Source organism: Cordyceps fumosorosea (genome assembly GCF_001636725.1).
Source record: "Cordyceps fumosorosea ARSEF 2679 chromosome Unknown scaffold_28, whole genome shotgun sequence".
In the NCBI taxonomy this organism is placed as follows: domain Eukaryota; kingdom Fungi; phylum Ascomycota; class Sordariomycetes; order Hypocreales; family Cordycipitaceae; genus Cordyceps; species Cordyceps fumosorosea.
This window is the reverse complement of record NW_017387328.1, coordinates 113,086-140,044: the sequence shown is the minus strand read 5'-3', so window position 1 is coordinate 140,044 and position 26,959 is coordinate 113,086. Positions and strand designations below refer to the sequence as shown.

Below are 26,959 nucleotides of genomic sequence, written 5' to 3'. Positions count from 1 at the left end.
CATCAAAAAAAAAAAAAAAAAAAGAAACATCAATCAGTTTTTGGTAAGGAAAGCCAAGCACGCAAACATGGGGAAATACCTACCGTCTCGTTTGTAGCCGTCTCATTCAGCGTCTTGCCGACGAGCTTGTTCTGCCACTCCTCCGTCTTGGTGGAGGGGCCTGGGTTCTGGTTGGGGAGGACGAGAGGCATTGTAGCTTTTGTTGTTCGTGGAGATGGTGTTTTCAATACGTGAAATGAAATGATGAAGGATGTAAGTTTGATGTCCGGGATGATGGAAGATGACGGCAAATCGCATAGTTATAGTCCCGTCGAATGATGGATGACAGCCAATGATGGATGACGTTGGAGCTGGCGACAACAAGGCACGACCCGGTTACGATTCAGGCCATACTGGATACGGTAGCCGGTGTGCATGAATGGGTGACGCAGGTGCAAGGCTGATGATCAGAGACATGCTGGATCAGCCTGGTATGACTTGATCGATGATGATAGTTGTTGCCTTTTCGAGTATTGAGTCGATGGCTTGTCTCTCCATTCACCAGCCAAGGCTTGGGTGCATTCACTTCACTGCCATCTGGGGTACGGGGTACTTTCGGCCCATCCCGCACGACGACACTACTGGTCCTCGGCCTTTTCTTTTTTTTTTCCCTTGGCTCGCTTCGCTCGAGGCGTGGCATTGTGTTATTGGTTCCGTGTTTTGTTTGAGCCTCCTCCTGTTTGGACATGGCATTTATCTTGACCGCCCGTTATTCACCGTTATGTATCGGATTCCAGCGCACCAGCCACGGTGGCGGATACCTGCTTCTTTGCTCACCCACTCGATGAACAATACCGTGTATCTATGTGCGTAATGCTCCGTATAACACTGCCATTATTGTGGAATAAACTATTGAGATTGTAATTAACCTTGCGTTTTTTTTTTCGTGCCTCCTGGCCTCGCGTTCATCTTGATAGCGACCCATCGGCCGCCTAAAAATAGCCACAACTAGCTGCAGAACCTAGCCACACCCCTGAAAGGTACATGGGCTACAGACTCAGGTTGCAGGCGTTGGTCCTCTGCCCTCCGACCAACCGGCGCGATGCACGGCAAGGCACCCTCAAAGGCGATTTTTTCTCGACCAAGGGAAAACACTCCAAAACAACAAGTCTCTCATTCTCTTTTCAACAAGCCTCTTTCTGCGGCCACTGCAGTTTATCTCGCGCCGTAGGTTAGTGTGACTCGTACAGCAGTCAGCCCTCCCTAGCAAGCCTGGTGTGCACCGTTGTGCCGCTCCCAAGAAAGATACTTCCCAGCACCGCCACAGCCTCGTCTTTGGCCTTGTCACCCACCTACTGCGAGGCTCTCTCCGCCCGAAACGGCCCCCCTGGCTGGGCTAGGCTTGGCCGCAGCAGCAGCTTCTTTGTCCCTTTTGAACTTTTTCCTTCTCTGTCAGCATTCCTCTCCTCCTCCTTATTATTCCTCAACCTCGCCGCCCCATGGCCAACGCCATCATATAAGCATATTCTTCTTTTCTGCCTTGCATCTTTATCACGACGCGTCGCCTTGCTTCTCTTGCCGCCGTCTTACCTCTCACTTCATCCAACCAACCGTCACACACCCACCCCCCTTTACTCCAGCCTCGATATATCGACTGTTGCCCCGACTTTTCTACCGCCGATCAATCGACCCTTTCTTCACTGCTGATCTCCCTTCCTTCAGCAACAAAAAAGTCACACGCGTCACTGTGCTTTTTTGTTTCTTTGCTTCCCGGTACTCCATCTTTTACACACGCGAAGGTCCACACGATGCGCTTTTCGATCCTCGCCCTCGCCGTGGGCGCCGGCGCCTCCGCCATCCCTGCCTCGCCCAACGACTGCTTCCGCGAGCACCACGATGCCCTGGCCCAGTACGCGGAATGCGGCTCGCAGCCCTCGCTCTCGACCTGCCTGTCGCAGCTCGCCGCCGACGCCGCCGACGCCACAGCCGTTGAGCGCTGTTACACATCCCGACACGCCCAGCAGGCCCTTGCGCGGTGCGACGAGCTCGCCGCCGTCGAGCTGCGCCGCCGCACCCGGGACGAGGCCGCCAGGGCCCTGATCACGCCCGCGCCCATCGCCGCCCGCGAGAACGCCCAGGGCGACGACTGCTTCACCACCGAAATCAGCACCCAAAAGATCTGCCCGGGCTTCATCTCCGGCACCTCCTTCCCCTGCACCATGGGCCCTGTCACCGCAAAGTCCTGCCGCTCCGGCTGGCTCTGCACCGAGGACCCCAACGGCAAGGACATTTGCATGTCCAAGGTCGACAAGCTCGACGTCGGCGGCATCATCATCTCCATCGTCTTCGCCGTCATCGTCGTCGGCGGCATCTCGTTCCTCATCTTCATGTCCTGCGCCGAGAGCCGCGCCCAGAAGAAGATGAAGGCCCGCGCCGAGGCCACCGCCCTCGCACGCGCCGCCACCAAGAAGAAGCGCGCGGAAGAGGTGCGCGCCCCCCTCATGGCCCAGCAGCAGGAGGAGTACCAGACGCCGGGCGGCAGCGGCAGCGTCAACCCCTTCGGTGACGGCCAGCCTCACTGATGAGCGGTCGTGACGTGGCCTTGCCTGCCTTTGCTATTTTACGGAGTTTATTTCTATGTCGTTACAATGAAGAGAGAGAAAGAGAGGGTCATGAGGGAGGTCAAATTGCTTTCGCATGCAAAAAAATAACAAACGTCGAAGGGCTCAGCGATCAGCGATGAGGAAGGAGAGGCATTGATTGGATAGGAGAGGTAATTACACGAATGTAGTTAACATGTTGGTTGGGCATGTTCTCGTGGACAGGGAGAGACGATCATGCCTCTGCCATCGAGCTTTTACTTTTGCATTGTTTCCGGCTTTTACCACACGGACAGCGATCTCTGGATACCATTAGCTAGTTTTACCGTCTTGCATAACACCAAAAAAAAGAAAAGCGTCCCCATCATCGGCTTCCCCGTCTGTGCTTTCAAAAGCAGTTACGCACCGTCGCACAAAAGTCGTCACTAGATCACTGTACGCGCTACGTAGCACGGGAACAAATCCCCCAGTTTGAGTGGCGGACCGACCGTCCGCATTCACCAGTTTCGTATTTACCGCGCCGCAACTTGCTCTGGCCCACGACCTGGTATACACAAATGAGCAGCGTACTCGTATCAAAGCACGCGACGCGTGGCTCAAAAGAAAATCATCAAGGAGGCAAGTCAAGAAGTGTATAAACAGACAAGAGAACAAGTCATCAACTAGTTACTGAGGCATGTCCTGCGTTATATAAACAGACAGGAGAAGATGGAAGATGAAGAAGAGAAACCGCAACAAGAACAGACAACCAATCAGCGCGGCTGAAAGTACAACGACGCGCAGCGAGCCAGCAGCCATGAGAAAACCATCATCTACCCTTCCAAATATTTGCACAGCCAACACTGCAGATCCAGCTCCATCCCAGCTCTATCCTTGGCATCACTTCGTCCGCGGTCCACCTCTCAAGCGGAGCGAGGTCCGAAAGATCAAGAATCTGAACCTCCATCCATGATGCCAAGTCGCTGCAGGAGGTTCGGTCGGCGCGAGGGACTTGGGCTCACATCGCTGCTGCCACTCGCCCCATCGCTGCTGTAACCTCTGGATGTTATGTCTGCGAAGCTTCCTCCACCGCTGCTGCTGCTGCCTTGACCGAGGGGGGTGCTCTAGATGCCCCGCATCGAGGAGGCGGCCGAGAAGCCCATGAGAGGGCTGCCAATCTCGCCCGGCGGTGCGCCAACGACCGGCTGGCGAAATGTCCCGGCGATGAGCGCATCGAGCGTGGCCGTGCTGGGTGTCGGAGCGACGGCTGGAGCGTCTGGCATCCAGCGAACACCGTGGGTACCGTTTTCGTGCAGAATCACGTCAAACGTGCCGCCGCCGTTGGACGCGTTTCCCTCGGTGTCACAGAGGTTCAGCAGCTCCTGTGCCGTGATAGTCGGGTCGTTGGATTGGCCCTCTACGTGGTTCCGAAGTGCGCCGAGCTCGACGAAGCTTTCTAAGCTGTCGGGGCCACCGACGAGCGTCTTGCACGCGGTGCAGAGCATATGTCGGATCGCAATGTGGCGCGAAGCCGCTTGCGAGACGCTGCGCATGCCGCCAGCAACAGGCGAGCCCGCGTTGAAGCCTCCGGGCGACATGCCAGGCGGGGGGACGCCCCAGCCCGGGTTACCGAAGCCGGGAGGCGGAAAGTGCTGACCATTAGTCACAGCTGGTGTCGGGGTCCAGAGATTGTGCCCTCCACGAGAGAACCCGTTGTCCATGAATGGACTTGTTGCAAAGACCGGTGGGCGTGGGCCTGGTGGCTGAGAACGGAGGCTACCTGGGTTGAGATCCGGTTGGAGAGGTTCGTCGTCTTCGACTAGTACGCTACTACCGAGATGCTTTGTGTCGTCGTCACCGTCCGTAGGGCGTCCGCGTGATGTGCTTCCAGGTCGTCCTATTGGCGCCGGTCGTCCAATGGGCATGGCTGCACTACCGATGGCGTCAAAGGCGCCAGAACCCTGGCGGGTATGCGTCTGCGGAGGGACGTCTTTGGGCATACCGTTGTACCCTGGGCCGATGGGAAATTGGTCACCGATAGGTTGGTGGAATCCGGGGGGGCCGATCGGGCCGCCTGGAGGCATACCGCGACTAGCCAGTCCATTCATCCCCGGGGGTGCCATCATCATGCTGCCGGGGCTGGATCGGAAGGAGGGGAACACGGGTTCATTAGGGTGACGCGAAGGGAACCCCGGTGGAGCGTGATTTGGCAGCCCTGGAGGCGGCTGCATGCCGATCGGATTGCTGTGGAAAGCGGCCGACAGCATCGATGTCGGCGGCATGCTGGGTGGAGAGACAGAGAATGGCACACCAGCACCAGCACCAAAACTAAGCTTGCGCTCCTGGCCAATACTTCCTGGGCTTATGTGAGTGGCTGAGCTGGATCGCGGTGACAAGCTGGGTGACGCCGTTGCAAAAGCGACATCCTGTTGCTGGGATGGGGCCCGCTGTCGTGCAGGTGTTGGTACCGCAGACTTGGGCAGCACCGGCGTGGCAACGGACACCTTTGGTGACACAAAGCTGGCTGGGTTCAGCGGATGGTGAGGCAAGACGGTCGTCGCTGGCACAGGCGCAGGCTGCGGCGGCTGTTGTTGTTGTGGTGGCTGGCCGCGCTTTGCTAGCTGAATCTGTGGAGGCACAAGTCCAGCTGCAACAGAAGCAGCTTTTGCTCTCGCTTTAGCTTCGCTTGCCTCTTGGGCCTCCCGTTGTGCCTTGGCCGCCCTCGCCTCCTTGTCCTTCTTATCGCGCTCCTGCTTCTCCTTGCGCTCCTGGGCTTCGCGCTCCTTTTGCTCGCGGGCCTCCTTGTCTCTTATGCGCTGCTCTTCCTTGGCCTTCTTCTCGCGCTCCTTGGCCTCGCGGGCTTTACGCTCCTGATCAGCCTGCTTCTCCTTCTGCTCATGAATCTTTCGCAATCGTTCTGCTTCTTTCCTCAGCCGAGCTTCCTCTTCTGCCTTTCGTTGAGCTTCCTTGAGACGGCGCTTCTCGTCGGCCTTTTGCTTCTGCTGGGCGACGCGATTCTGCTCTGCTTCTATGCGAGCAGCGTCTTCGGCAGCCTTTTCGGCTTCCTTACGTGCCTTTTCTTCGGCCAGTGCCTGTTTTCGCTGAGCGGCCTTGTCCTTCTTCTTTTGCGCATTCTTGGCCTTCTTCGCCTTTTGCTCGTCTTCTTGCCGGCTTTCCTCTTCAAGTTCCTCGAGCAGCTTCTGTTGACGTTCCTTAGCGACCTTTTCCTTGTACGCGGAGAGCACTCGCTGTTCGAACATGCGGGCAGCGAATATTTGGAACATGCGCCGCCCTTCTTCCATCCGCTGCGCCTCGGTCATTTGGTCCTGAAGGATGTGCTCAGTATGATACGCAGATGGCATGGCAGAAGAACTGGAATATACCTCTTCGTCATCATACTCGTCGTCCTGGCTGTCCTCGTAATCGTCTTCCTCATCATCTTCATCCTCATACTCTTCTTCTTCTGGTGGAGGGTGATTGTGAGGAGCAGCGTATGCTGCGTTGGGGTGAGAAAGGCCGCGTGGAAAGTGCTGTCGGGCGTCCTCCTCTCGTGCCATGCGGCGCTCGGCAAGCTGCTCCATCATCTCAATGAAACGCTTGCCGTCATTTTTGAGCAAGTCGTCAGCCACGGTGAGTATGCCGCCTAGTTCCATGTTACCATATGCGCGCAGGAGTGTGTCGAGGAGCTTCGTACCCTTGACTTGCAGACTGTTACCGAATGTTAAAAAATCGGCGACGTCACGATCGTGTGCAGCGTTAAAGGCTTCGGGAGGTTCTTCGTCACTATATTCGTCGTCATCCACTTCCTCCTCGCTGTACACCTCCTCGATTTCTTCTTCATCGTCTTCGTCTTCGTCTTCGGCCGCCGGATCCACTATTCGCCCTCGCGATTCCAACGTTGGATGCGTGCCATATGCAGCAGGTAGGCTGCGGGTTGACTGCATGGTGTAGTGCCGTGACGCGCTCATCAAGGGTGGACTTTCGCCTTGGTTGGCAAACTGCTCCAATTCGACGTAGTAGGCGTCGTACAAGCCCTCCAGCTCCTCCTCGATGGCATTGCGTTTGCGGCCACAGACTGCACAGCTGCAGGTGTGCTTTTGTTGCTCCTTCATCTTGCGCAGGACGGCGTCCTTTTCGACCTTGACGAGAGACTTACGCTCGTCCTCGCCGAGTCCGAGCCAAAACTCTTTGATTCGCTCACGCTCCTCGTGATTGTTGGTACTCCATATCTTATCCCTAGACATGCCGGGCCCTCGCGCGGGTTCGGCCGGCAGCGGTGGTGGTGGGGAGAGGTCGTCATCGGGTTCCGGGGCGGCATTCTTCTTTTTCTTCTTGCGATTCTTCCTAGACTTGGATGACGCGGACGTCCCGAGGTCGTGCTGGAGCGGCTGACCTGGTGGGGGGTACGAGAGGTCATCTTCGTCGTCGGTCGCAACCAGATCCGCATGTTGCGGAGGCGGCGGCGGCGGTGGAATATTGGTGGCGACGTGGCGAAGAGCACGAGCATGTCCATGAGTGTGGGCATGGACGTGAGCGTGGCCCTGCGCGGCGGATGCGTGACCGTTGACGGCGTTTTCGGCGGCGGCCTTTGCAGCCGCCTTTTGCCGGCGCTTCTGCTTTTTGCGATTAACTGACGGGGCGGCGCCGGATGCGTTGTCGTCGTCATCGTCGCGAGCGGTGGCGTTCGACGTTCCAGGGTGGTGCTGGGTGGCAAGTCGATGGTCGTTTGTCGCAGGAAGGGTCGGAGTCGCGGGTTGGGAAGACGAGTCGGCGCCTTTGGGGACCGTGATGAACTTGGAGCCATCCTTGTTTGTATACTTGGCGGTGTTTCTGGGCGATGCCGGCGAGGGATCTGCCGGTTTCTGGGTGTTGGCCGGCATCGTCGGGCGGCGGTCTACCAATCTTGCAGCGACGTCGAGCTCATCAAGAGCGATTTGTGCCGCGGAGAGTGTGGTCGGAATACTAGTCGGAGTTGGGCGAGGTAAAAATGGTGAGGTTGAGCGAGAGGGGTGATGCTGTTGCTAGATGGAGAGACGGGCGGGTCGAGGGCGAACGTGGCGCGCGCAGTTTGAGAAGGGGCGCTTGGAGGATTGTTGGCGGGTTAACTTTCCCGAGCGGCGGCAAGCGGATGGGATGGGATGTGTTTGGTGGTTTTGGTTGTGACCTTGCCTTGACCTTTTGGGGTGGTTTGGCCTGGCCAGTCTGGTGGGCTGGTGGACGGCTCGGATTTTGGTGGAGAGGCAAGGCTTGACTTGCCCAGTCCTGTGGAAAGGAAAGCCCCCTCCCAGAACTGTGAGGCACGCACTGGGAAAGCGGGCAAAGGGTCAGTCAGCGATGACGCCAATGGCTGAGGAGATGGGCGCGAGGGACGGTTAAATGGCGACATGCGTTTACGAATGAATTATATTTTTATCGCCTCCGACGCGCAGCACGCGAGTATGTAAACGAGTCAATCTGGGGACGGGTTAATGTGGCGTGTGTAGGCGCAAGATTCCCATCTTCCAAGTCACGAATGGGCGTTGATGCAGCCAAAAGGTACATGTGAGGCCCTGGGCGGCGCTAGAAGGCTAGAGAACACAGCGCTTGTTCGGCGCAGCGTAGAAAGTACAGGCAGTAGCTACGTCGGTAGGCAGTTAAAGTTGTAGGCCGCGTTCATCGCGGCTCGGGATATGTACAGGTACTTTACATGAGCTCCAGGCGACGTCCAAATCACCATGCAGTCGCCGTATCAAATTTTCAGTATTCCGTTTTCCTTGTTACTCTCGACTTGGTGTTGTTGTGGTGGAGCATCAATGGTCAGAATTGCACGTGACCTTTATGCACTGGACTCGAGTGAACCCTCAAGGTGTCCTTTTGCTTTGACGGAAGCAGCTGTAACTTCTGCCAGTTGTTATTGGCATCCGGTATCAAGCTTACCCGTAATGCGACGGGTCTTGCTCCCTCGAAGCTGCAGCAAAAGGGTCCAAAAGTCATCCTGGTGCACAAAGCTTCCGGCATGCACCTCCCACGCTCAATACAAAGTTGCTGCCGAGCCTGGGGTGCCCAATCTGGGATCTGTGCCCGCCTCAGACAACAGTTTGCCATCAAACAACGGCCGTTGCACGCGCTCCACGCAAACAGGCAGGACACAGAGTAAAGAAAGGAAAGTTCCATGTCTTTGCTGGAATTCAGGGCATTGATACAGGATCTAGCTTGTTACCCATGCTTTCTTATCGTCAATCACTGGTGTTCCATTCTGTCCTGCAACTGCAGCATAGGTTCCTGTTCAGCTTACATATGACATTACATTACATCAGTCCGCTGCATCTGGCTGCTCCTTAGGCACATTAAAACCTTAGTAGAAAATACCTGAGGCTGAGTACGGTGCGGCTGGCATCCAAGTCCGTATCAGGACACCGTTGGAAGCGCGAGACTAGCCATTATTAGCCCAGTCACCAGCAGCTAGTCGACAGCTGGGCTCGTGTTGTGCGATTCGCTCTGGTAATAACAGCGCGAACATGGCACAAATGGCACGACCGTGACACAACCTGCTCCAGCCAACGACGCCAGCTTTTATTTATGGTGCCTGAGCTACTCGGCGTGCGGCGCGGCGTAGCTTTGCATGCTCGCACCTTTGCAGACGAAGTTGGTGCTTACATAGATGGTATGAGCTTCACGGGTTACCTCCCTCTCGTATCAGTCCTTCAGAGTGCGCGTAGTCTGGTTCTCGGCGCTTCGGGCACGGCATGGCTCCGACGTCTGCCCAGGACGATGTTTCGATCTGTGTTGCATTGCGATCGACGTATCCACTGCGACCCTGATGAAGCTGTTGGAGGGAGAACTCACGCCGGGCGTATCGGTGCGTCGGTCTATCGGTCTGTAAGACCTCAGTATTACTTAAGGTGACCGATTCGGACGTACCAAGTTGTGAATGGTGAGGAAATCACAGTCTGGTTCAATCCTCAAGAACGGGCCGGACAGCTCTAGCCTTGCTAAGTTGCGTCAAGCAGACGAAAAGGGGGCCGATAGGCTGCATATCAAATGTTTGCGGAAAGTAAGCCGCGAGTAGGATGGGGGCGGCATTAGGTCAAGTCGCTGGTGGACAAGCATGCAGGCCCGTTGCATCGGAGACGTGCGGAGATGGAAGCGGATAGCGCGTCTGGGAAGGCCGGGGCTAGGAACCAATGCAGACATATTTTTCCTCCGGCGTCAACACCCTGCTGTGAGAGGGAAAATGAGCAAAGATGATTGGCTTTGAAGGCTGGTGGGCGCTCGTATCGTTGAGCAAGTGGGAACAGCCAAGTAAGCTGGGGGTGAATTTCTGGGTGTGCGTGGTGATGGGGATGAACGCGTTTTTTTGCGAGTTTTTGGAAACTTGGAGGTTGCGAGGAAATTTATCAATCTTGGGCAGTGGCATTAAAACAGAGTATTTTTGGAATATGATCAGCTGCATCCGTACGGATAGATGAAGGGGATATATCAAGGACCAAGTTAATGTTTCTTCATGACCAGCCTGCTGTTGACAAGGTGGCGCAGCGGAGGAGCCACAATAAATCCAATGCCCCGGAACCTTGCTAAAATAGCACTGTCCACAGTCCAAGGTACAGCAGGTTACAGCGGGTTTAGTGTCACCTGTTAGCGTGCAACAAGCTTCAAAGCTGCCCTGAGAAGCACCAACGGATCCCTGTAACCTCCTATCCACCACGAAAATCAGAGCCAAGCGCCGGTGCGGCATCAACTCGACTCACAGCCACGTCCTTCCTTTCAGCTGCCAGCCTAACAAGGACCTGGCCAAAAAATGCAGGCAAAAGTTAAGGGAGGTGCGATACTGCAGGCACGCTTTTCTCAGGCAATTCAATTTTAGTAGCCATTTACCACAAATCCCCATCCCCTCGTATTCTCTTTCCCTCCTCTGCCTTCATCACCTTTCCCTTCTTCATCGTCATTCCCCCCTCCTCGCCCTCGGCCCCGGTCCTCTCTCGCTATTTCCGATCCACTACTTATTTCGTCCGGTGCCCGCGTTCTCTCCCCTAGTCCGTCCATCCACCGAGACACTTTGCCAGGCATCCAGGATTCAGTCCCGCCATCTCATCCCACCCACGACAACGGCCCAAGAAAAACGTCGCCAGAGGCGCCAACTGTCCACCGTCCCCTCTCATGCTTTTCGCTTTTCGCACTTCACCATCATCTCTTCACCGTCATCCATCGTCTAGCTGCCACTATCTGCAGTGCTCCATACCGACTGTTACAGGCCCTACTTGCCTCGCAGCAGCTACCTAAGCTATCAACTGGGCTCCATCCCGCTCGTCTCACCGCAGCCTTGTGACGCAGCCTTATTCAGCGCTTTCGGTCGCCATTTCGCGCCCTTTTTTTCTCCATCTTGCTCGTCCTCGTCTTGTGCTCTTCCTCCATACTCTCGCCTTGCCAAAGCGACGCCATTCCGCCCTCGACAGCCAGCTCCTCGACCCCTCGTAAACGCCCATCCGTCGAATCCGCCCGTCTACCCGGCTCACCGAGCAGCAGATCTGCCCTCCGGCACCTCGCATCGACCCGTCTCTTCCGCTCCGAGCTTTTTCCAGCTCTCCCGACGAGAGCTGATTTCCTGGCTTGCTCCTTTCTCGTTACATCGAACCCAAAACTTCACACTCCGCCGCCATGGCCGCCGCGAACCCCCAAAATGTCATAAGAAGGTAAGCATTCCTTTGCCCACCTATTGGCGTTCAATCTAGGCTACTAGCTACCCAATGCCTAAGCTGCTTAACCCTATCCTTGTTTTTATGCAGACACTGACCTCTGCGCTACAGAAAGCTCGTTATTGTTGGTGATGGTGCCTGTGGAAAAACCAGTCTGCTCAGCGTCTTTACCTTGGGCTTCTTCCCAACTGTGAGTATCTCCAAGATGACTTTTTAATCTCAGGAAACTGCTAACCAGACTAGAACTATGTGAGCCCCCCGTTCTTTCTTCCTCGCATCCACCACTAACCCGACAACCAGATCCCGACCGTCTTTGAGAATTACGTCACCGACTGCCGCGTAGATGGCAAGTCCGTCCAGCTTGCCCTCTGGGATACCGCCGGTCAAGAAGACTACGAGCGACTGCGTCCGCTAGCTTATGCCAAAGCTCATGTTATCCTCATTGGCTTCTCCGTCGATACCCCCGATTCGCTCGACAACGTCAAGAACAAAGTACGCGACTCTGATCCCGCAGGCCCCGAGCCGGTCACTCCCCTAACCCACCATGTTCGTTTTTTAACTAACAGAGAATTCTCCTTGCAGTGGATCACAGAAGTTATGGATCTATGTCCCGGCATTCCCATAATCCTCGTCGGCCTCAAGAAGGACCTGCGCGAAGACCCAGTTGCCATCGAAGAGATGCGGAAAAAGTCCCTACGCTTCGTCACCACCCACGACGGCGAGTCGGTCGCCCGCGAAGTCGGTGCCAAGCGATATCTCGAGTGCTCCAGCCTCAGCGGCGAGGGCGTTGACGACGTTTTTGAAGCCGCCACCCGCGCCGCGCTGCTAACTTTCGAGAACGGCGAGGGCAGCGGTTGCTGTGTTGTTTTGTAGAAACGCTCTATCCGCATCTTGTTTTGCTATCGAAAATATTTGAGCTGGAACATACCAGCAAACCATGCCGCACAGATTGTATCACTTTACACAAGTATACACACTCAAAAGACCGAAATGCAGCGTCCCGCGGGGATAATCATGCCCGCTGTAGGGCCATCAACCAACGAGTCTATACAGGAGCCCGCCAACACCCAAAACACGACCCCCGGCGGCAGACGAGGGCCCCCCTACACCAGCGAGGTGCCATTCGTCTTGTCGCTATGTATGAAAAATGTGTCTCGGCTCTCTACCTACCTATCTCTCTAAAACCTAATTTAGCATATTTGAATGTTTTTATGGATAAAAGAATGGTCTTTATATCTGGTGAATTTCTTCTTTGCATTCTGCACCTGTTTACTGTTGTCCAGCTTAATGAGATTTGCCTTCTTTCTACGTTGCTGGGTGAATTCCAAATGAGTTGTATGCCATAGCAGGGGTCTCGTAAGATGGATGGGCTGCTGGTAAATTGCGTGTGACGGCTGTGGGCATAATTATAACCTGCCGTTGATGAACCTTGTCCGAATTGCGTGGACCGACTTGGGAGGGCTTCATTTCTTGGGCAATGTACCCTCATCTGAAACTCGTTCACTTATTCGTCAAGCATGAAGATGAGGAAAACGCAATCAAATTAATAGTCTCTAATAGTAAATTCTAGCGTAGTGCTTTTTAGAAAAACAATTTCAGAACGCAAACACCTCCTCCAACACGAAACGATGCCAAATGCGAATGCAAATGCACTAATGGTACAAATTTATCACCAAGAGCTGATGGGAATTCTTGCAGCTGATGGCAGAAAACAATACCGTTGTAACGTTACTCGTACACTCCGCGTCTCATTACCAAGATTTCAAGACCAAAACAAGAGACAGAAAGAACAGAAAAGAAGATGAACATGGGGGAAAGAGGAGAGAGGAGTGGGATCAAGAAGAGACAATCCGTCAATGTTGTCGTGCCAGATCATCGCTTCCACTCGTGATTCCACGCTTGAACAGCCGGCGTCTCCGTCTGCATGCGCGCATACTCAATTGGGATCGCGTCGCCGTTCCACACGCCCTTCTTCTCCATGGCTACACGGTAGAGGTATCCCTGGTCGCGACCGCCGGGACCCTCCGTCAGCCGCAGCGCCTCGCACGCGTTCCACATGCCCGCCTGCATGCGGCTGCGCTCCTTATGCAGCGCCTCGTGCTGCTGGCGGCGGAACAGCTGCCACGCTCGATGGATGGTCCAGTGGCGCAGGTGTCGCTGGCGAGCCATGCGCAGGGGTGGCGGTGCCGGTGAGAACATGTTTTGCTTGAGAGTGCGCACCTTTCGCCCGCTCTCCGTCTGGCCCGTCGGTTTGCCCTTGGCCTTGCGCTTCGAAGCTGACGCTTTGGTCTTTCCAGTACCAATTTTGGGCTTTAGATGTTGCGGCGTCGGTTTGCGGCCGGCGTCCGCCGATCTGCGCTTGAGAGACACCGATGACGCGCTAAAAGCTCGGCTGGTTGTCGAATTGATTGCCATTGTTGTGAACACCGATGTCGGCGTCATCGGCGCCAGCGAAAGGTTGCTCAGAAGCTTCGAAAGTGAATGGGTTGACGACATTTTGGTCAGCGTGGGCTTGAGAAGTGATGGTGTTTTAGTTCAATGTCCTCTTATTGTTGCTTCCAGATCCAGCATCGGGGGGCGTCTGTTCAGCTGGTTGAGCACTGGCTGAAGAGCTACTGGCTGAAGAACCACTGACTAAAGAACCACTGGCTGAAGAACCACTGGCTAAAGAATCACTGGTTGAAGAACCTGACGGACTGCTGTTTGGCTCTATTCTTGGAACCTTTGGCTTATTCCTGGAACCCTTGGGTCTTCCACGGCCGCGCTTCTGTCCAGGTTGAGGATCACTGTCTGGCGAGCCGCTGTCTGGCGAGCCGCTGGCCGGTGAATCTGACGAACTGCTGCTTGGCTCTACTTTTGGAACCTTTGGCTTATTCCTAGATCCCTTAGGTCTTCCACGGCCGCGCTTCTGTTCAGCTGGCTGACCACTGTCTGGCTGTGGCTCGGCTGGGTGTTCGTCGAGCTCCGTCTGTTCGGCCGGCTGATCACTGCCTGGCTGCGGCTCGTTTTGGTGTTCGTGAAGCTCCTCGGGGAGTGGGGAAGGGTTGACCAGCTGCGTCGACGATGGAGTTTGGGAAATCGGCTGCGTCAAGGATGAAGGAGTTTGAAATAGCGGCTGCGCCGAGGTTGGAGTTTGGGAAAAGTATGTGTCGACCGACTGCGGCGGGAATGGACTTTTGGATAGGTCTGGTTCGTCCGGCGGCTCCCAGAAAGTCGCGTCCGAGGGGAACGGTGCCCAATGTAGGTCCGCAAGGTTGTAATGAGCACTAGGCTTGGGAATCGTGAAGAAAGTTTCCAGTGCCGGAAGAGGGGGGGCGAACGGGGCGTTCGGTCGCCAAATAGCTTGGTGTACCTCACGGAGGGCGTTGTACGATTTTATAATGACTTCTGTATAGAAATGGAGTGCCTCGAATGCATTGGGGTTCGACTGTGAAAAAGTTAGCGTTAGAAAAGACGAGGCGTGAATGTCTGCGCGATGCACGCCAGGTGAGGGCGGAAAAAGGTGTGCCCGGCAAAAGGTGGGGCGTGGTGAACCACCAGCCAAAGGTCATCGAGCCAGTCGCTGCGTTAGTAATTAGCAGACAACCAGAGGCCGACTATCCTGTCAAGCAAAAGTTCAATAATCTGCTAGTCGGCGGTTGATCAGCTTCTAGTAGGCCAGAGGTCTAACTAGTTCGTTGACTGATTGACTGTTGGTCGATTGACTGACTGTTGGTCGACTCGGTACCGACCGACCGGATGATGCTTCGCCTTCTGGCTGACTTCCGACTCGAAGCACCTGCAACGCATCACTTCGACTTGCGCTCTAATGACCTTCGAATTGCGGTTCACTGCCGAAAGTCTGAAATGGAGTGGCTGGGCACGAGTCTGCAGTACACTTACCTGTCTATCTTTAAAATCCACTCTGCTGGAGATAGCAACCGGGTAAAACTCGTCTTTGGCGCACGTGAAGAGCTTCTCGTCGGCTTCTTGGGCTAAACCCCACAATGCTCGGCACTGGGGATTAAGACAATCCCCAGACTTCCCTATCGAGATCTCAATCTCTGAAGCGCACTCCAGAAAGGCTTTCCTGTAGCCATCAAAATCTCCCATGTATGCCGGGGTGATCTGAGTGTACGACGCCATCTTATTTGGCAGAGCATGTAGAGGCGTAGGGATCAAACAACCGGGAAGAGGCTTAGGGGTCGATGGTTGAGAAGTGTCGAGAGTAGAGGAGTGGGAAGTACTAGAGAGTCAAGCGTCTCTGTAGTAAAGAAGCGGACAGAGGGCGGAAAAGTATTGAGAGGAAAGAAGTGAGCAGCTGTCGACTTTAATGAAATTCAAGGGGTCCTCCGTATAACAAAGTTCGTGATAAGCAATAAGCTAAAAACAATAGTCATGTACTCATAAGTTCTGCCATTTCCCTGTGCCTCCGTTAGCCAAATCGTCGAATGAGTTAGTGCACGCGGAAGAGAAGTATACTTTCTACAGCAAAGGCTCAAGCAATCTCGGCCAGGAAATAACGAGTTGCAGTTTCTCGCTGGATCGGTTTTGAGCACCAAAAGTCAATGTTATTGCACAAGACAGCCCAAGCTTTCTCTCCCCATCATATCCCAAGACCAAGCGCGAGAGCATCGCGACTTCCTCGTTTGCCAGCCCTGGGAAGTACCAGCCCAGAAGGCGCCATGTTGTGGGTGTAAGCATAATATTAGAAAACAAAAGATACTTCTTTACCTCTACTTACCCCTCCCTGGTTGAGCCACGGTGTTCTCAACCTGTGAGCCCGTGCCCCCTTCCCCCTGGCCAGACCAGCAGTTGGTGGCGACTTGCTTCACGGTGGGTGGATGAATTACGACAATAGAGTTCGATTTAGCAAGCTACCTATAGCTACAGTGCGACTACATCCAGAATTATGTAAGTGGTGGTGGTGATTGCGGCCAGTGGCATGGACAATCAAGGTAGATACCGTGGATCGGGAGCGTACCGATGAGGGGGAGCTCCAGTAACTCTCGTATCAAAAATTCAGAAACGCCTCCGTCTGAAGCGGCTAGATGAGCTCCAAACTTTATTAATGCTGGTCTCGAACATAAGCCACGATTACGTCCCCTCATCTTGGCTTGAGCCGTGGGTAGGTGGGTGGCCTTATGATGTAGGCAGCCACACGAGATGGGCACCGGCTTGTTCTGAAAAGCGCCGGACAGTCTGAATATGTGCAATAAAATGAATGATCATGAGGCTATGGGTGCTGCCCTCAAATCTAGCCCATAGCTACCTCCTCTCCTGCCGTGTCATGCTCTGTCATGCTGTGGGCTGGGAAGGCGCGCGTGCCGGCCGCTGATGCAGCAACTCCGAGGGAATCATAACCCTATTCCTGATACACTTAATCCATGCATAATTTCTATGTATGTACTAATAAATGGCTAATTACGAAGCTTATCGATCCCAACCCCTAAATCCAGTCGATTCTACGTTTTCTGAATTATGTTGATTGCCTGAACGAGGGGCCTACCAAGGGTTGAGGCGCATACAGGCAACTCATCGAGAAAAGTCATGAAAACCCCGACCGTCCACTATTAATGTTATCCTCAAGATTTTATTCTCTGTTACACTCATTAATGTTGTGTCCTGGCCTGGGAGCCAGGCGCGCCTAAGCGCGCACACGAAAAGAATTTCCCGATTAGGCAAGTACATGAATTTACACTTCGCCCGGCCCATGGAACTGCATTTTATGCTCTTTTCTCTTCCTCGATAAGCTTATGTACAAGTTCCCCAGCCGTGTCCCGCTAATGCTGCGTCTCCGTTAACACTGTGTATCATTGAATTTGTGTCCCGTTATAGGGTTGAGGTCTCTGAATTCGCCACGTAGTGACTAGATGCCATCCCTTCTCCCGTCCGCCACCAGCCTGGCCACCTCCTTCGCGATGACCGCCCCGTCAAATCCAAAGTACTTGTAAACCTCCTTTCCTGGCAGACTCTTTCCAAAAGAGGCCATCGTGAAGCCCGCGTTGGCGTACCTCTCCCAGCCATTCACCGCGTACGCCTCGATCGCCACCCGTGGGATCTGCCCCTGGTGGTAGCGCGGTACCTCCCGCTTGTACCTGGGGGGTTGTGCGTCGAACAAGTGCTGGCACGGGAGGGAGATCGCACGGGCCTTGATGCTAAAATCGCGCCGCAGGATGGTTCGGGCCTCGATCGCGAAGCGCATTTCAGCACCCACGCCAAATAACGTGACCTCGGAGTCATCATCTTCGACGAATACGTAGCCTCCTCGCTGCACACCCTCGCGGGACGAGTATTCGGGGTACTATTGGAGGTTCTGTCTAGAGGGAGATTATGGTGGGCGTGCTGGTCGCGCTCAGGGCCGCCACGAACGCGCCGGCGGTCTCTTCGGTGTCGCAGGGCCGGATGTACAGGACGTTGGGCATGGCGCGGTACAGCTGAGCGAGAGCGATGGGCTGGCGCGTAGGACCGTCTTCCCCGGTGCCAATCGAGTCGTGCGTGGCAATGTGAGTCGCCTGTATGCCTTGTAGGGCTCCCATGCGGACTGTGGGTGCGGCGTACTGCCCCCTTTGTTAGCCAGAAGAAGGCAGGGGGGAGGGGCGTAGAGGTGGTGTGGGTGGGTAAGGTGGTAATAGGACTCACTATGTAAAACATTAAAAAGCTAGATATAATAGGCAGAAAGCTTCCTTTGTTGAAAGCAGCCAGGTCATTAGCAATCGCCGCCATTGTGTGCTCTCGGACGCCGAAGTGGATGTACCGACCGGCGTAATTGCCGTCAATGCCGCACTCCGTCCGTAAATCCGGCTAAAAATATTCATTTTTCAACATTAGCTCATCAGTCTTCCTGTCAACCGCACGAGGGAAGAGGAGTAGAAAAAAAAAGAAGAAAAAGGCTCCGATGTTGAAAGTCCACCTTGTCGTTCCACATCATCGCCACCGACGGCGACAGGTCCGGCGTGCCCACCATCAAGTTCTCCAGCCCCGCCGCGAGGGGATTGCAAATAAGCCCGGCCGACTTTCGTGACGCCATGGGCTCGCTAGACAACGCCTCCTTGCCCGGGATCATTCCTCTCCAGTCACGCGGGAACTTGCCCTCCACGCGCAGGGCCAACTGCGCATGCAGGCGTGGGTGGTGCTCGGCGTAGGCAGCCAGACGCGCGTCCCAGTCGCGCTCTAGGGCCTCGCCGCGTGGAACGACGTCGGCGAAAACGCGTACACTTCGTCGTGGAGCACAAAGTGTTCGTCCGGATCCATGCCAAACGCCCGCTTGATGCTGCGGACGTCCTCGCTGCCGTACGCCGCGCCGTGCGCCTTGGCATCTCCTGCGACCTTGCTGCCGATGCCGATGACTGTCCGGATGTTCACAAAAGTCGGCCTGTCCCGCGACGCTTTCGCCCTCAGCAGAGCCTGTACGATGCCCTCGACGTCGTAGCAGCCGTCCGGCCACCTCGAGGACGTGCCAGCCCCAGGCGCGCATCTTGGCGTTGACGTCCTCGGTGTTGCACAGGTCGACGCTGCCGTCGCAAGTGATTTGGTTGTTGTCTTAGAGGACGACCAGGTTGTTCAGCCGCCGCCTGGAACGCCTCGAGGGCGATGCCCTCCTACAGGCACGCGTCGCCGACCATGCACCAGGTGGTGTTGTCGACCAGCGCTTGGCCGGGGCGGTAGTAGGTGGCCGCCAGGTTCTTGGTCGCGGTTGAAGAAGTTCAGGTTCCTTGGCGAGTATTTCATCACGTACTTCCACAGAGCGACGCCAATCGCGGCCATGCCCATGGCGCTTCTGTCTAGGGTATTTGCTGATGTTGATGCCGCTGCGCAGCCGCGACGAACTGACCCTGGGTGTCCGCCATTGAACTGTTGACAGAGGACTGCGATCAAACGTCTGAACTGATTCAATACGTGACTGATTTTCGGGCCATCATCTTTTTTAAACGTGGCGACGACGTTTGTGCCTTGCGACTGTGGGCTGACTGCGCCTGGCGACATGGTTCTCACAAGCTGATGCAAACAAATATCAATTAAAATTATAATAGTGATACAGACAAAACAGCAATCTATCGTGAAGAGGAAATGTCAAAAGAACTCGGAACAGAGCTGGTTTTCTACCCCGTCGAGCTGGACCACCGAGGTTGTGCTCCGGCGCATAGAGATTCCCTGATGCCGAAACGGGTAATCCTGGACAGGGCCGCGACCGCTCCGCCACCACCGCACTAACAGAACTCGCGATGGAGAGAACTCCGCGACGACGAAGGGAGGGTCCGTTTCTCCAGCGCTAGCGGTAATAAAAGTGCATCCCGTATTTCAAATCCTTCGCTTAAGCAGGTCCTGCAAGTGGCAATGCAGAGCAGGGCGCTGACCGGCGACTGATCAGTCTAGGGTAGGCTGGAGCTTGAATTGGGATGCGAAGCTACGGCGGCCTATCACGGTCTCTGCGGCCAGGAAAGATGCACTGAGACGCTGGTTTGGCCATCAACTGACCGTAACGACTTGTGATCGTGATGAAAATGGCGTTGACGTCATTTCTCAGAGGTTTTGCCTTTCGCAAGCCACGTTCTTCCGGAGCATCTTTGGAAGACCCCAGGGTAGCATCGCGCCTCTGTATGCAATGCAGTTCATCCCATATTCGGGTATAAGCGCACCATTGGACGATTGCCGCCCCAGGCGCGAGGTAACACGATTTTTGTGCGGGACTTTTAGTTTCGGGTGCTAATTCGTATGGTTAGAAGAGTGCTCCTCGATTTACTTTAATGTGCCACTTAGTCAACCTCTGGCTGGTGAGTTTATCGGGGTCGGAACGGCGTCGTTGAAACTATTCCCGCGATACCCTTTCAGGCGATATGATCGAAACTAGATGATTAGTTCCGGGGAAGCAAGGCACTGCTAGAACTATGACAAGACGGCCGCTCGGTTGGCCAACGCGCGACTTACACGAAGAAGAAACGGATCTTGACTCTTCTCAACTGACTAACGTACAAATACATTCAGAGTAGAAACTAGTAACCCGTCCTATGATACAGTCCCGACCATCGCCTGCTACTGCTTGCTCACAAAGTACTGTGCAGCCTCGTCGATGAACTCGCCCACCTCCCTCGGCCGGCTCAGCATCGGCGAGTGACTCGTCGGCAGCCCTCTGTCCGTCACGTCCGCGCCCTCCTCGCGCGCCACCCGCAGCTGCACCGGCAGCGCGTGGTCCTCCACCGTCTTTAGGTACCACGTCGGCACCTCCCGCCACCCCGCGTACGCGTGCTCGCCGCCGCCCGTCAGCGGCAGCTGCGCCTGCTTGGTCATCCTCGCCACCCACGCCCGGCCCTCCTCCTCCGGCAGGTCGTGGTAGAGCATGTCGCGCGGCTCCGCGACGATCTCCGCGAAGCCCGTCCCGTCGTTGAGCCGCCACGAGGGGGGCGGGGTGCCGCCCATGGCCTCGAGGAATGCCACGCCCGTCACGGTGAAGCCGGTTGCGATCATGACGAGTCCAATGACGTGGGCGGGCGCGGTCGCATCGCGGCCAGGCGAATGGCGCGAGAAGCCCTGGACGGCGCTGTTGCCGACCTGCCCGCCGTACGAGTGCACGACGAGGACGACGTGGCGCCCGGCGTCGGTTTCTTGCCGGATCACATCCTGCGCGGCGCGGACGTCGTCGCCAAAGGTCGTGGTGCGGTCGCCGAGAGTGGACGGGAGGGTGACGGCGATGCCCTTGTAGCCCTTGGCGGCGACCTCGGCGTTGACCTTGTCCCAGGTCTCTGGGCGGTGCCACGCGCCGTGAACGAAGACGAGAGTAGGTTTAGCAGACATTGCGGTGTAGTGTATAGTCGCTGATGAACAAGAGGTATGAGGAATGGAGATATAAATTGATCTAGATTGGTAGATTGATGCAAGTTGTAGTTGAGTGTTTGCAACTCACTCATCACGACTCATCTTTATACCTGTTTCGAGGCGCACTGGCCTTGCCATTTTGGCGAATTTCTCACGATTGTCCCCATCATACCCTGCTTTCAGCAAATCAATCACGGCCAGGTCCGATTCCTTTTCGTACAAGTCGTTGATGAGGTTCATTTCCACGCGGCTCTAGGCGTCTCCGGTGGGTTTGATCCGACGGGTCGGAAGTGGGATTTCCCCGGCGGGGGCCGCTCCTCGATCGGCACATACCTTTCCTTTTCTTGCTTTCATTTCGATGGGGGTTTCCCGAGATGGATACTGCGCCTGGAGCTGCCTAATAGGGCATCCGCCTGCTTCAACGCCTCTTGGGGAGCGTCAAAAGCTTCCTCTTCCACCAGCACGGCATCTCTGAGCGGAGATTGCCCATTGGGCAATTCAAAGCGCATCGACAAAGCACAAGCAAGGACATTCTGCAGCACAGCAAAACCCTTTCCCTTGTCTCTTCTCCCCCTCCCCCGCCCTGCATCCGCGGGGGGGCAAACCAACCGCGCGTTGGGCTTGCAGCTGCCCTTCTCAAACCTTGACCTCGCAACGCAGGACCACCGCATACGACGGGTCACTGATCAGACCACCCGCCAACAAGGGTGAGGGGCCGGTGCGCCTCCGCCTGCCCGCCCCGGTCCCATTCGCTCGACAGAGAGACATGACTGCGGGCGATGCCGCTGCTGGGGATGGTCCCGGCGGGCCCGGCCCCGGCCCCGCCCAGGCACGACCTCAACCCAAGCGCACCCGAACCCGAACGGGCTGCCTCAACTGCCGGCGCAAGAAGCGCAAGTGTGACGAGAGCCGGCCGTCGTGCGGGGCGTGCCTCCGGCGCGGCCACGCGTGCGAATGGGGCCTCAAGGTGACATTTCGCGCCGAGAATGCGCAGCACCTTGACGAGTCGCACCCGTCGATGCGGCTGTCGGCTCGCCACTTCCCGAGGGAATTTAAGATTCTCGATGTCACGGCGGAGATTATCCGCGACTACGACACCACGTCGCCGATGTGGGAACTCTACATGTCGTCTTCTTCGTCGGCCAGGTGCGAGCGGCCCGGTGTGGTGACGACGGCAAGGAGCGACAGCAGTTACACCCTCGGCACGCCGGTTCTGTTGGCCAGGGGCACGCCGTCGAATGCTATGCCAAGCTCGAGTCTGTTGCTGGGCCAGAACGCCTCATCGAACCTCGACATACCCACCCCGCAGATCGCCGCCGCCGCCCATGGTGTATACCCTGCTTCCCAGGGGCAGTCTATGTCACCTGCGTCGGTGCAGCACTCTGACGGCGCCGTCGCCAGCCTGATCTACCTCAGTCAGGGCGGCGAGCGTGCTTACACATCACAGGCGGAGCCCTCTGCTACTATATCGATACCAAGGGCGACGACGGTCGGCGGGCCCGGGCACCCTGGAACATCTGTCGCCCATTTTCTCGACCACGGAGTGCTTCCGCCGCCGACCCCGGAGGGCGTCGCTGTCGATGACGGCGTGTTCCTGCCTGGCTCCGCGTACCACGAGCTGCACTCGACACTTCGGAGTCGGCTGATCCAGGAAGGCATGTCGACCGCGCCAAGCCGGCAAGACACGCCCGTCGCCGACAACGAATCGGACGCTCCCGACCCGCCCAAGTCGCTCCCGGCATCCGACTCGCCGTCCCCGAGCCAATCCCAACCCCCCATCCTGTCTAGCGAGGTCGAGTGCCGGCTGTGGCGCAACTGGTTCGACGAGATTGCGCCGTGGCTCGACAAGTTCGACAATAAGCGGCACTTCCAGCACATCATCCCGACCATGGCTTCATCGCACGAGCACCTGCGCTACGCGATCCTCGCCCTCTCCGCGCGCCAGACCGAGCTCGTCGACAGCCAGCCGACGGACAAGAGCCTGGCGCTGTACCAGGAGGCCATCCACGCGCTGCTGCCGCGGCTGCCGTCGCGCGGCACTGCCGTCATCGCGTCGTGCGTCGTGCTCTGCGTGCTGGAGATGCTCAGCTGCTCGCCCAAGGCGTGGCAGCGCCACCTGGACGGCTGCGCGAGCCTCATGGAGGCGGTCGGCATCGACGGCTGCTCCGGCGGCGTCGAGCAGGCCCTCTTCTGGACCTTTGCCCGCATGGCCGTCTGCGGCGGCCTCATCTCCGAGGTCAAGACGCTCATCCCCGTGAACCGCTGGGTCAGGCGCCACGGCAGCGGAGGTGGCCTCGGGGATGCCGCCGCGCTCTTCCGCCGCCAGACCGACTTTGCCTCGTGGGCCAACTACGCCGTCTACCTCCTCGCCCAGGTCATCGACCTGCTGATGCCCGCGGCCGCGACCTCGCCCCGCACGCCGCCGAGCACAAGCGCCGAGCTCGACGACTCAGGAAAAGGCCGCGCGCGTTGGCTCGAGCTGTGGGAGCACGTCTGCGGGTGGCACGACGGCCGTCCGGAGCCTCTCCTCCCCGTGCTGACCATCCCCTCCTCCGACCACCGCTCGCCCTTCCCGACCATCCTCTTCTCCAACCCGGCCGCCATCTCCGGCAACCAGCTGTACCACACGGCGTCGATCCTGATGCTGCAGAACCAGCCGCGCGCCGGCTCCGGCGCGCACCTGCTGCGGCGGCGCAGCGTGCTCTGGCACGCCCGCCGCGTCTGCGCCATCAGCATTTCCAACCACGACCACGGCGCCTGGACTAACAGCGTGCAGCCGCTGTGGATCGCCGGCCGGTGCATGAGCAACCCGGCGGAGCACAGGGCGATCCTGACGCTGCTGGCCAGGATTGAACGCGAGTCGGGCTGGGGGACGAGCTGGCGGGCGGAGGACTTGAAGGCGTACTGGGGTGATTTGGGGGAGTAGGCACTTTGGATACCGAAAGATGGTGTTGTTGTCGCGATCACCAATGATAAAACATGGGGCTGGCTGAATCATGTATCGATGAATTAATGATGGCAAAAGTCATGTCTAATATGCAAGGCTAGATTCTGTAGTCTATAGTTTCATTTAACGCTTCGTCGCGTTGGGGACCTGATCCAAGTCCCAAGAGCCAAAATATCCCCATCCAAATGTATTCATTTCCAAATATCAAAACAAAAACTCCAATCATTCATCTTTCCTCCAAAGAACGAATTGTCCTGTATACGTCTCATCATAAATCACGATAAATCACAGTAAATCACAAGCAGCTACCTCGCCACATCACAGCCCATGGCCTTGGATGCGCTGCAGCGCGATCGAGTACGACGTCCACGTCTCGCCCGTCTCGCACGGGTCCTCGCCAAACTCAGCCTTCTCGAACCCCAGCGGCCTGTCCTTCTCCAGCGAGATCTTGCCCATCTGCGCCTGGCACCTGTAGCTGCCGAACCGGAACTCGACCACCGCGCGCCCCGCGCCCCCGCGCGCCAGCTCCCGCACCTCGTCCACCTGAAACACGAAGCGCTCCGAAAAGTACCGCGTCAGCGTCTGCTCGTTGACAAAGTGCGCCTGGCCGGTGACCAGCAGGACGCGCGAGTCGTCGCCGCCGCGCGGGATCGTCGCGCCCGTCTTGATGCGGTTCGGCGCGACCTTGGCGCGCCACCCGCGGACGCTCAAGCCGTCGAGGCTGGTCTGCTGGAGGAGCAGCTGTGCGGCGGCGGGCTGGAAGAAGACGATCTTGGCAGCGGCGGTGGCGTGCTTGACGCCGTCGGGGCCGTTGATGAAGCAGCACCAGACGCGGCCGACGCGCCGGATCTGGCCGAGGAGCTCGTGGTGGGTGATGTCCGGCGGCAGGTTGGTGATCCACAGGCTGGCGTTTTGCTCGGACGTCAGGTGCTCGGCGCTCGCGTTGGACTCGGTGTGCATCCCGTGGTACCGGTCCGAGAAACGGTTCGCCGGCGCCGGTTGCCTGGGCGGGGCCAGCGGCATACCGAGGGGAGCCATCGGCGGCATGCCGCCACCGCCGGCGCTCACCGATATATCCTGTCTTGAGTGTACCGCGTGCATGGGGAGGAATCCCTGGTTGCGCGGCTGGATGAGGAAAGGCCCCGGGGGTGGCTGCTGCGGTGGGTTGAGCGCGGGGCCGCCGCCACCACCGCTCGGGCCGCGGTGGTCGGGCTGCGTGGCGGGCTGTGGAGGTTTATATTGACCAATTCGCATGGTGATGGTGGAAGGGATGAGCTGCGTAGAGAAATGCCGCTGTGGCGGAGGCATGTGAGCCGGCGTAAGGTTGGAGCTGGCTTCGGAACTTGGGCGAGGCCGGGGAAGTGCTGCTGCACCAGCTCTCACCGGTAAATCTCCTGAGCCTGACACGTACGGGTCCGAGAGCAACTCGATTTCGGTACTGCGGGAGGAGCTGGGGTTCGTTTGGCTGCCGTAGGTCGACCAGATGGAAAACTGGCTCTGTGGCGGCCTTGTTTCCATGGTTGGTAGAATCGCGGGCGTGGCACTTGTATGCGTACCGTACGAATACGGGTTTCCATGGGAGCGCGTCGGGACATCTGCCGACGTCGGGGCGTGCTCAGACATCGAATCGACCAGTCGTAGCCTTGAAAAGCCGGTCTGGATGTCCATCTGGGGATCAGCGCCGCGAGCGTGGGCAGGCGTAGACGTCATCCTACGCTGCACACTCGCGGTGCCGTAGTCGGAGTTTCCAGTTAATTCTTGAATCACAATCTGCGGGGGCATCGAAGAGGTGGAGGCCGACGTCGTGTTCTGCGGCCCGGCCCGGTTGGCATCGTCCCAGATGTTACGTACGCTTTGTCGCGCTGAGCCGGCATCTCCGTGGACATGACCGGTGGCAAAGGGCTGTGGCCGTGAGTAATAAAGGCTTGGAGTCTGACGGCCAGTGTGAGCCGAAATTCCGTGTGTTGGACTCTTGGGCGTGGGAGTTACGCCGCCACTCGATTCGGAGTTTCCATAGTTCTGTTGCAGATTGCCATCTGTATTCTTATCAAAGAAGGACATGCTTTTGAGGGATATTTTTGAAATTGTAAGATTGTCGTTGCGTCTCTCAATGAATGAAGTTCGAAGCCGATAGTTATGCTATGTTGGCAGAAGCATGTCAGGAGCGGGGAGGAAAAGACCGTGGGCGAGAAACAAGGGATCTTTGTAGCTGGCGGTGATGAGCGGAGAGGATAGTTGTATATGCTAGTGACAGAGGTTGCTGCCTGCGTGAAATGGACGATTCTTAAGTTGATGTGAATCAGTAGATGCAGACAAAGTGGCAGCAATTTGTGTGCTGGTGCCTGATGTCAGTCAATGGCGTTTCGGACATGAAGGACGCAAACCAAAGAGCGAGCGACTGTCAGGCTACAGAGACGAACGAAAAAACAACTTGAAGCAACCAAATGAAAGCAAAGATGCGTCGTTGTCGCACGGGGGCTGTGAAAGAATGTTGTTGGCTTGGCTCTTCAGTAACCAAGAACGAGAGGACGAAAGAAGGGGCAAACTGCGAGACGCATCACAGAGAGTCTAGTTTGTCTGAAAAGGACATTTCTGTCACGTCTTTACTTTCTTCATTTTTTAAGCTTCGCACAGCGTCTGCCTCAGTTTGCTTACTGTGGCATCATTAACTTCTGGGCCTGTCAGGCGCCCGCACGCCCGCACCCGGGAGGAGCGGTAACACGGGCGACTGCATGGGGGCAGACCGACTTGTTATTGCTGTTGCTTCGAGTTGATGAGGGAAAGGGCAGATGAGGTTGAAGAAGACGAAAACAAGAAAGAAAATTAAAGACACATGTTTGTGGCATCAAACAAAAAGGCAGAAAACACTGGCGGATGAGTGATGGCTTCTCGGCCGACGCTAGCATCGTGAAGAGCGGAATTGCCCAGAAAAGGAGCGGAAATAAAACCGCGCTTGGCGAGTCTGTGCTTTGAAAGCTGAACATGGCTTC

General features: G+C 56.6%; 9 protein-coding genes across 9 annotated transcripts in view; 3 read left to right on the top strand and 6 right to left on the bottom strand.

Moving 5' to 3' along the window:
- The window catches only part of ISF_08257 (Proteinase inhibitor I78), a gene marked incomplete at both ends in the record, with an annotated part of 465 nt that extends 274 nt beyond the window's left edge, over positions 1 to 191 (bottom strand). Inside the window, one exon of the mRNA XM_018851860.1 lies at positions 84 to 191. Within this exon, the coding sequence (XP_018700942.1) occupies positions 84 to 191 (108 nt within the window). The remainder of the gene's footprint in view (positions 1 to 83) is intronic.
- A 1,596-nt stretch (positions 192 to 1,787) lies between these two features.
- On the top strand, positions 1,788 to 2,561 carry ISF_08256 (hypothetical protein; the record flags this gene model as incomplete). The annotated part of the gene is made up of 1 exon (XM_018851859.1): positions 1,788 to 2,561. One exon carries the CDS (start codon positions 1,788 to 1,790, stop codon positions 2,559 to 2,561), a length of 774 nt encoding a protein of 257 aa, XP_018700941.1.
- Positions 2,562 to 3,682: 1,121 nt separating this feature from the next.
- Positions 3,683 to 7,438, bottom strand: ISF_08255 (stress response protein nst1; the record flags this gene model as incomplete). The annotated part of the gene is made up of 1 exon (XM_018851858.1): positions 3,683 to 7,438. One exon carries the CDS (start codon positions 7,436 to 7,438, stop codon positions 3,683 to 3,685), a length of 3,756 nt encoding a protein of 1,251 aa, XP_018700940.1.
- Positions 7,439 to 11,192: 3,754 nt separating this feature from the next.
- Positions 11,193 to 12,103, top strand: ISF_08254 (Rho2; the record flags this gene model as incomplete). Its single annotated transcript, XM_018851857.1, has 4 exons — positions 11,193 to 11,227; positions 11,342 to 11,420; positions 11,474 to 11,479; positions 11,531 to 12,103. The coding sequence occupies 4 exons, from the start codon at positions 11,193 to 11,195 to the stop codon at positions 12,101 to 12,103; spliced, it is 693 nt and encodes a 230-aa protein (XP_018700939.1).
- A 999-nt stretch (positions 12,104 to 13,102) lies between these two features.
- Positions 13,103 to 13,726, bottom strand: ISF_08253 (RING finger domain protein; the record flags this gene model as incomplete). Its single annotated transcript, XM_018851856.1, has 1 exon — positions 13,103 to 13,726. One exon carries the CDS (start codon positions 13,724 to 13,726, stop codon positions 13,103 to 13,105), a length of 624 nt encoding a protein of 207 aa, XP_018700938.1.
- Positions 13,727 to 17,078: 3,352 nt separating this feature from the next.
- Positions 17,079 to 18,982, bottom strand: ISF_08252 (Transketolase, C-terminal/Pyruvate-ferredoxin oxidoreductase, domain II; the record flags this gene model as incomplete). The annotated part of the gene is made up of 7 exons (XM_018851855.1): positions 17,079 to 17,513; positions 17,578 to 17,769; positions 17,852 to 18,013; positions 18,123 to 18,389; positions 18,443 to 18,558; positions 18,623 to 18,751; positions 18,832 to 18,982. 7 exons carry the CDS (start codon positions 18,980 to 18,982, stop codon positions 17,079 to 17,081), a joined length of 1,452 nt encoding a protein of 483 aa, XP_018700937.1.
- A 1,260-nt stretch (positions 18,983 to 20,242) lies between these two features.
- Positions 20,243 to 21,001, bottom strand: ISF_08251 (hypothetical protein; the record flags this gene model as incomplete). Its single annotated transcript, XM_018851854.1, has 1 exon — positions 20,243 to 21,001. One exon carries the CDS (start codon positions 20,999 to 21,001, stop codon positions 20,243 to 20,245), a length of 759 nt encoding a protein of 252 aa, XP_018700936.1.
- A 787-nt stretch (positions 21,002 to 21,788) lies between these two features.
- On the top strand, positions 21,789 to 23,948 carry ISF_08250 (Zn(2)-C6 fungal-type DNA-binding domain protein; the record flags this gene model as incomplete). Its single annotated transcript, XM_018851853.1, has 1 exon — positions 21,789 to 23,948. The coding sequence occupies one exon, from the start codon at positions 21,789 to 21,791 to the stop codon at positions 23,946 to 23,948; it is 2,160 nt and encodes a 719-aa protein (XP_018700935.1).
- Positions 23,949 to 24,287: 339 nt separating this feature from the next.
- ISF_08249 (hypothetical protein) lies at positions 24,288 to 26,030 on the bottom strand (the record flags this gene model as incomplete). The annotated part of the gene is made up of 1 exon (XM_018851852.1): positions 24,288 to 26,030. One exon carries the CDS (start codon positions 26,028 to 26,030, stop codon positions 24,288 to 24,290), a length of 1,743 nt encoding a protein of 580 aa, XP_018700934.1.
- Positions 26,031 to 26,959: the final 929 nt, after the last annotated feature.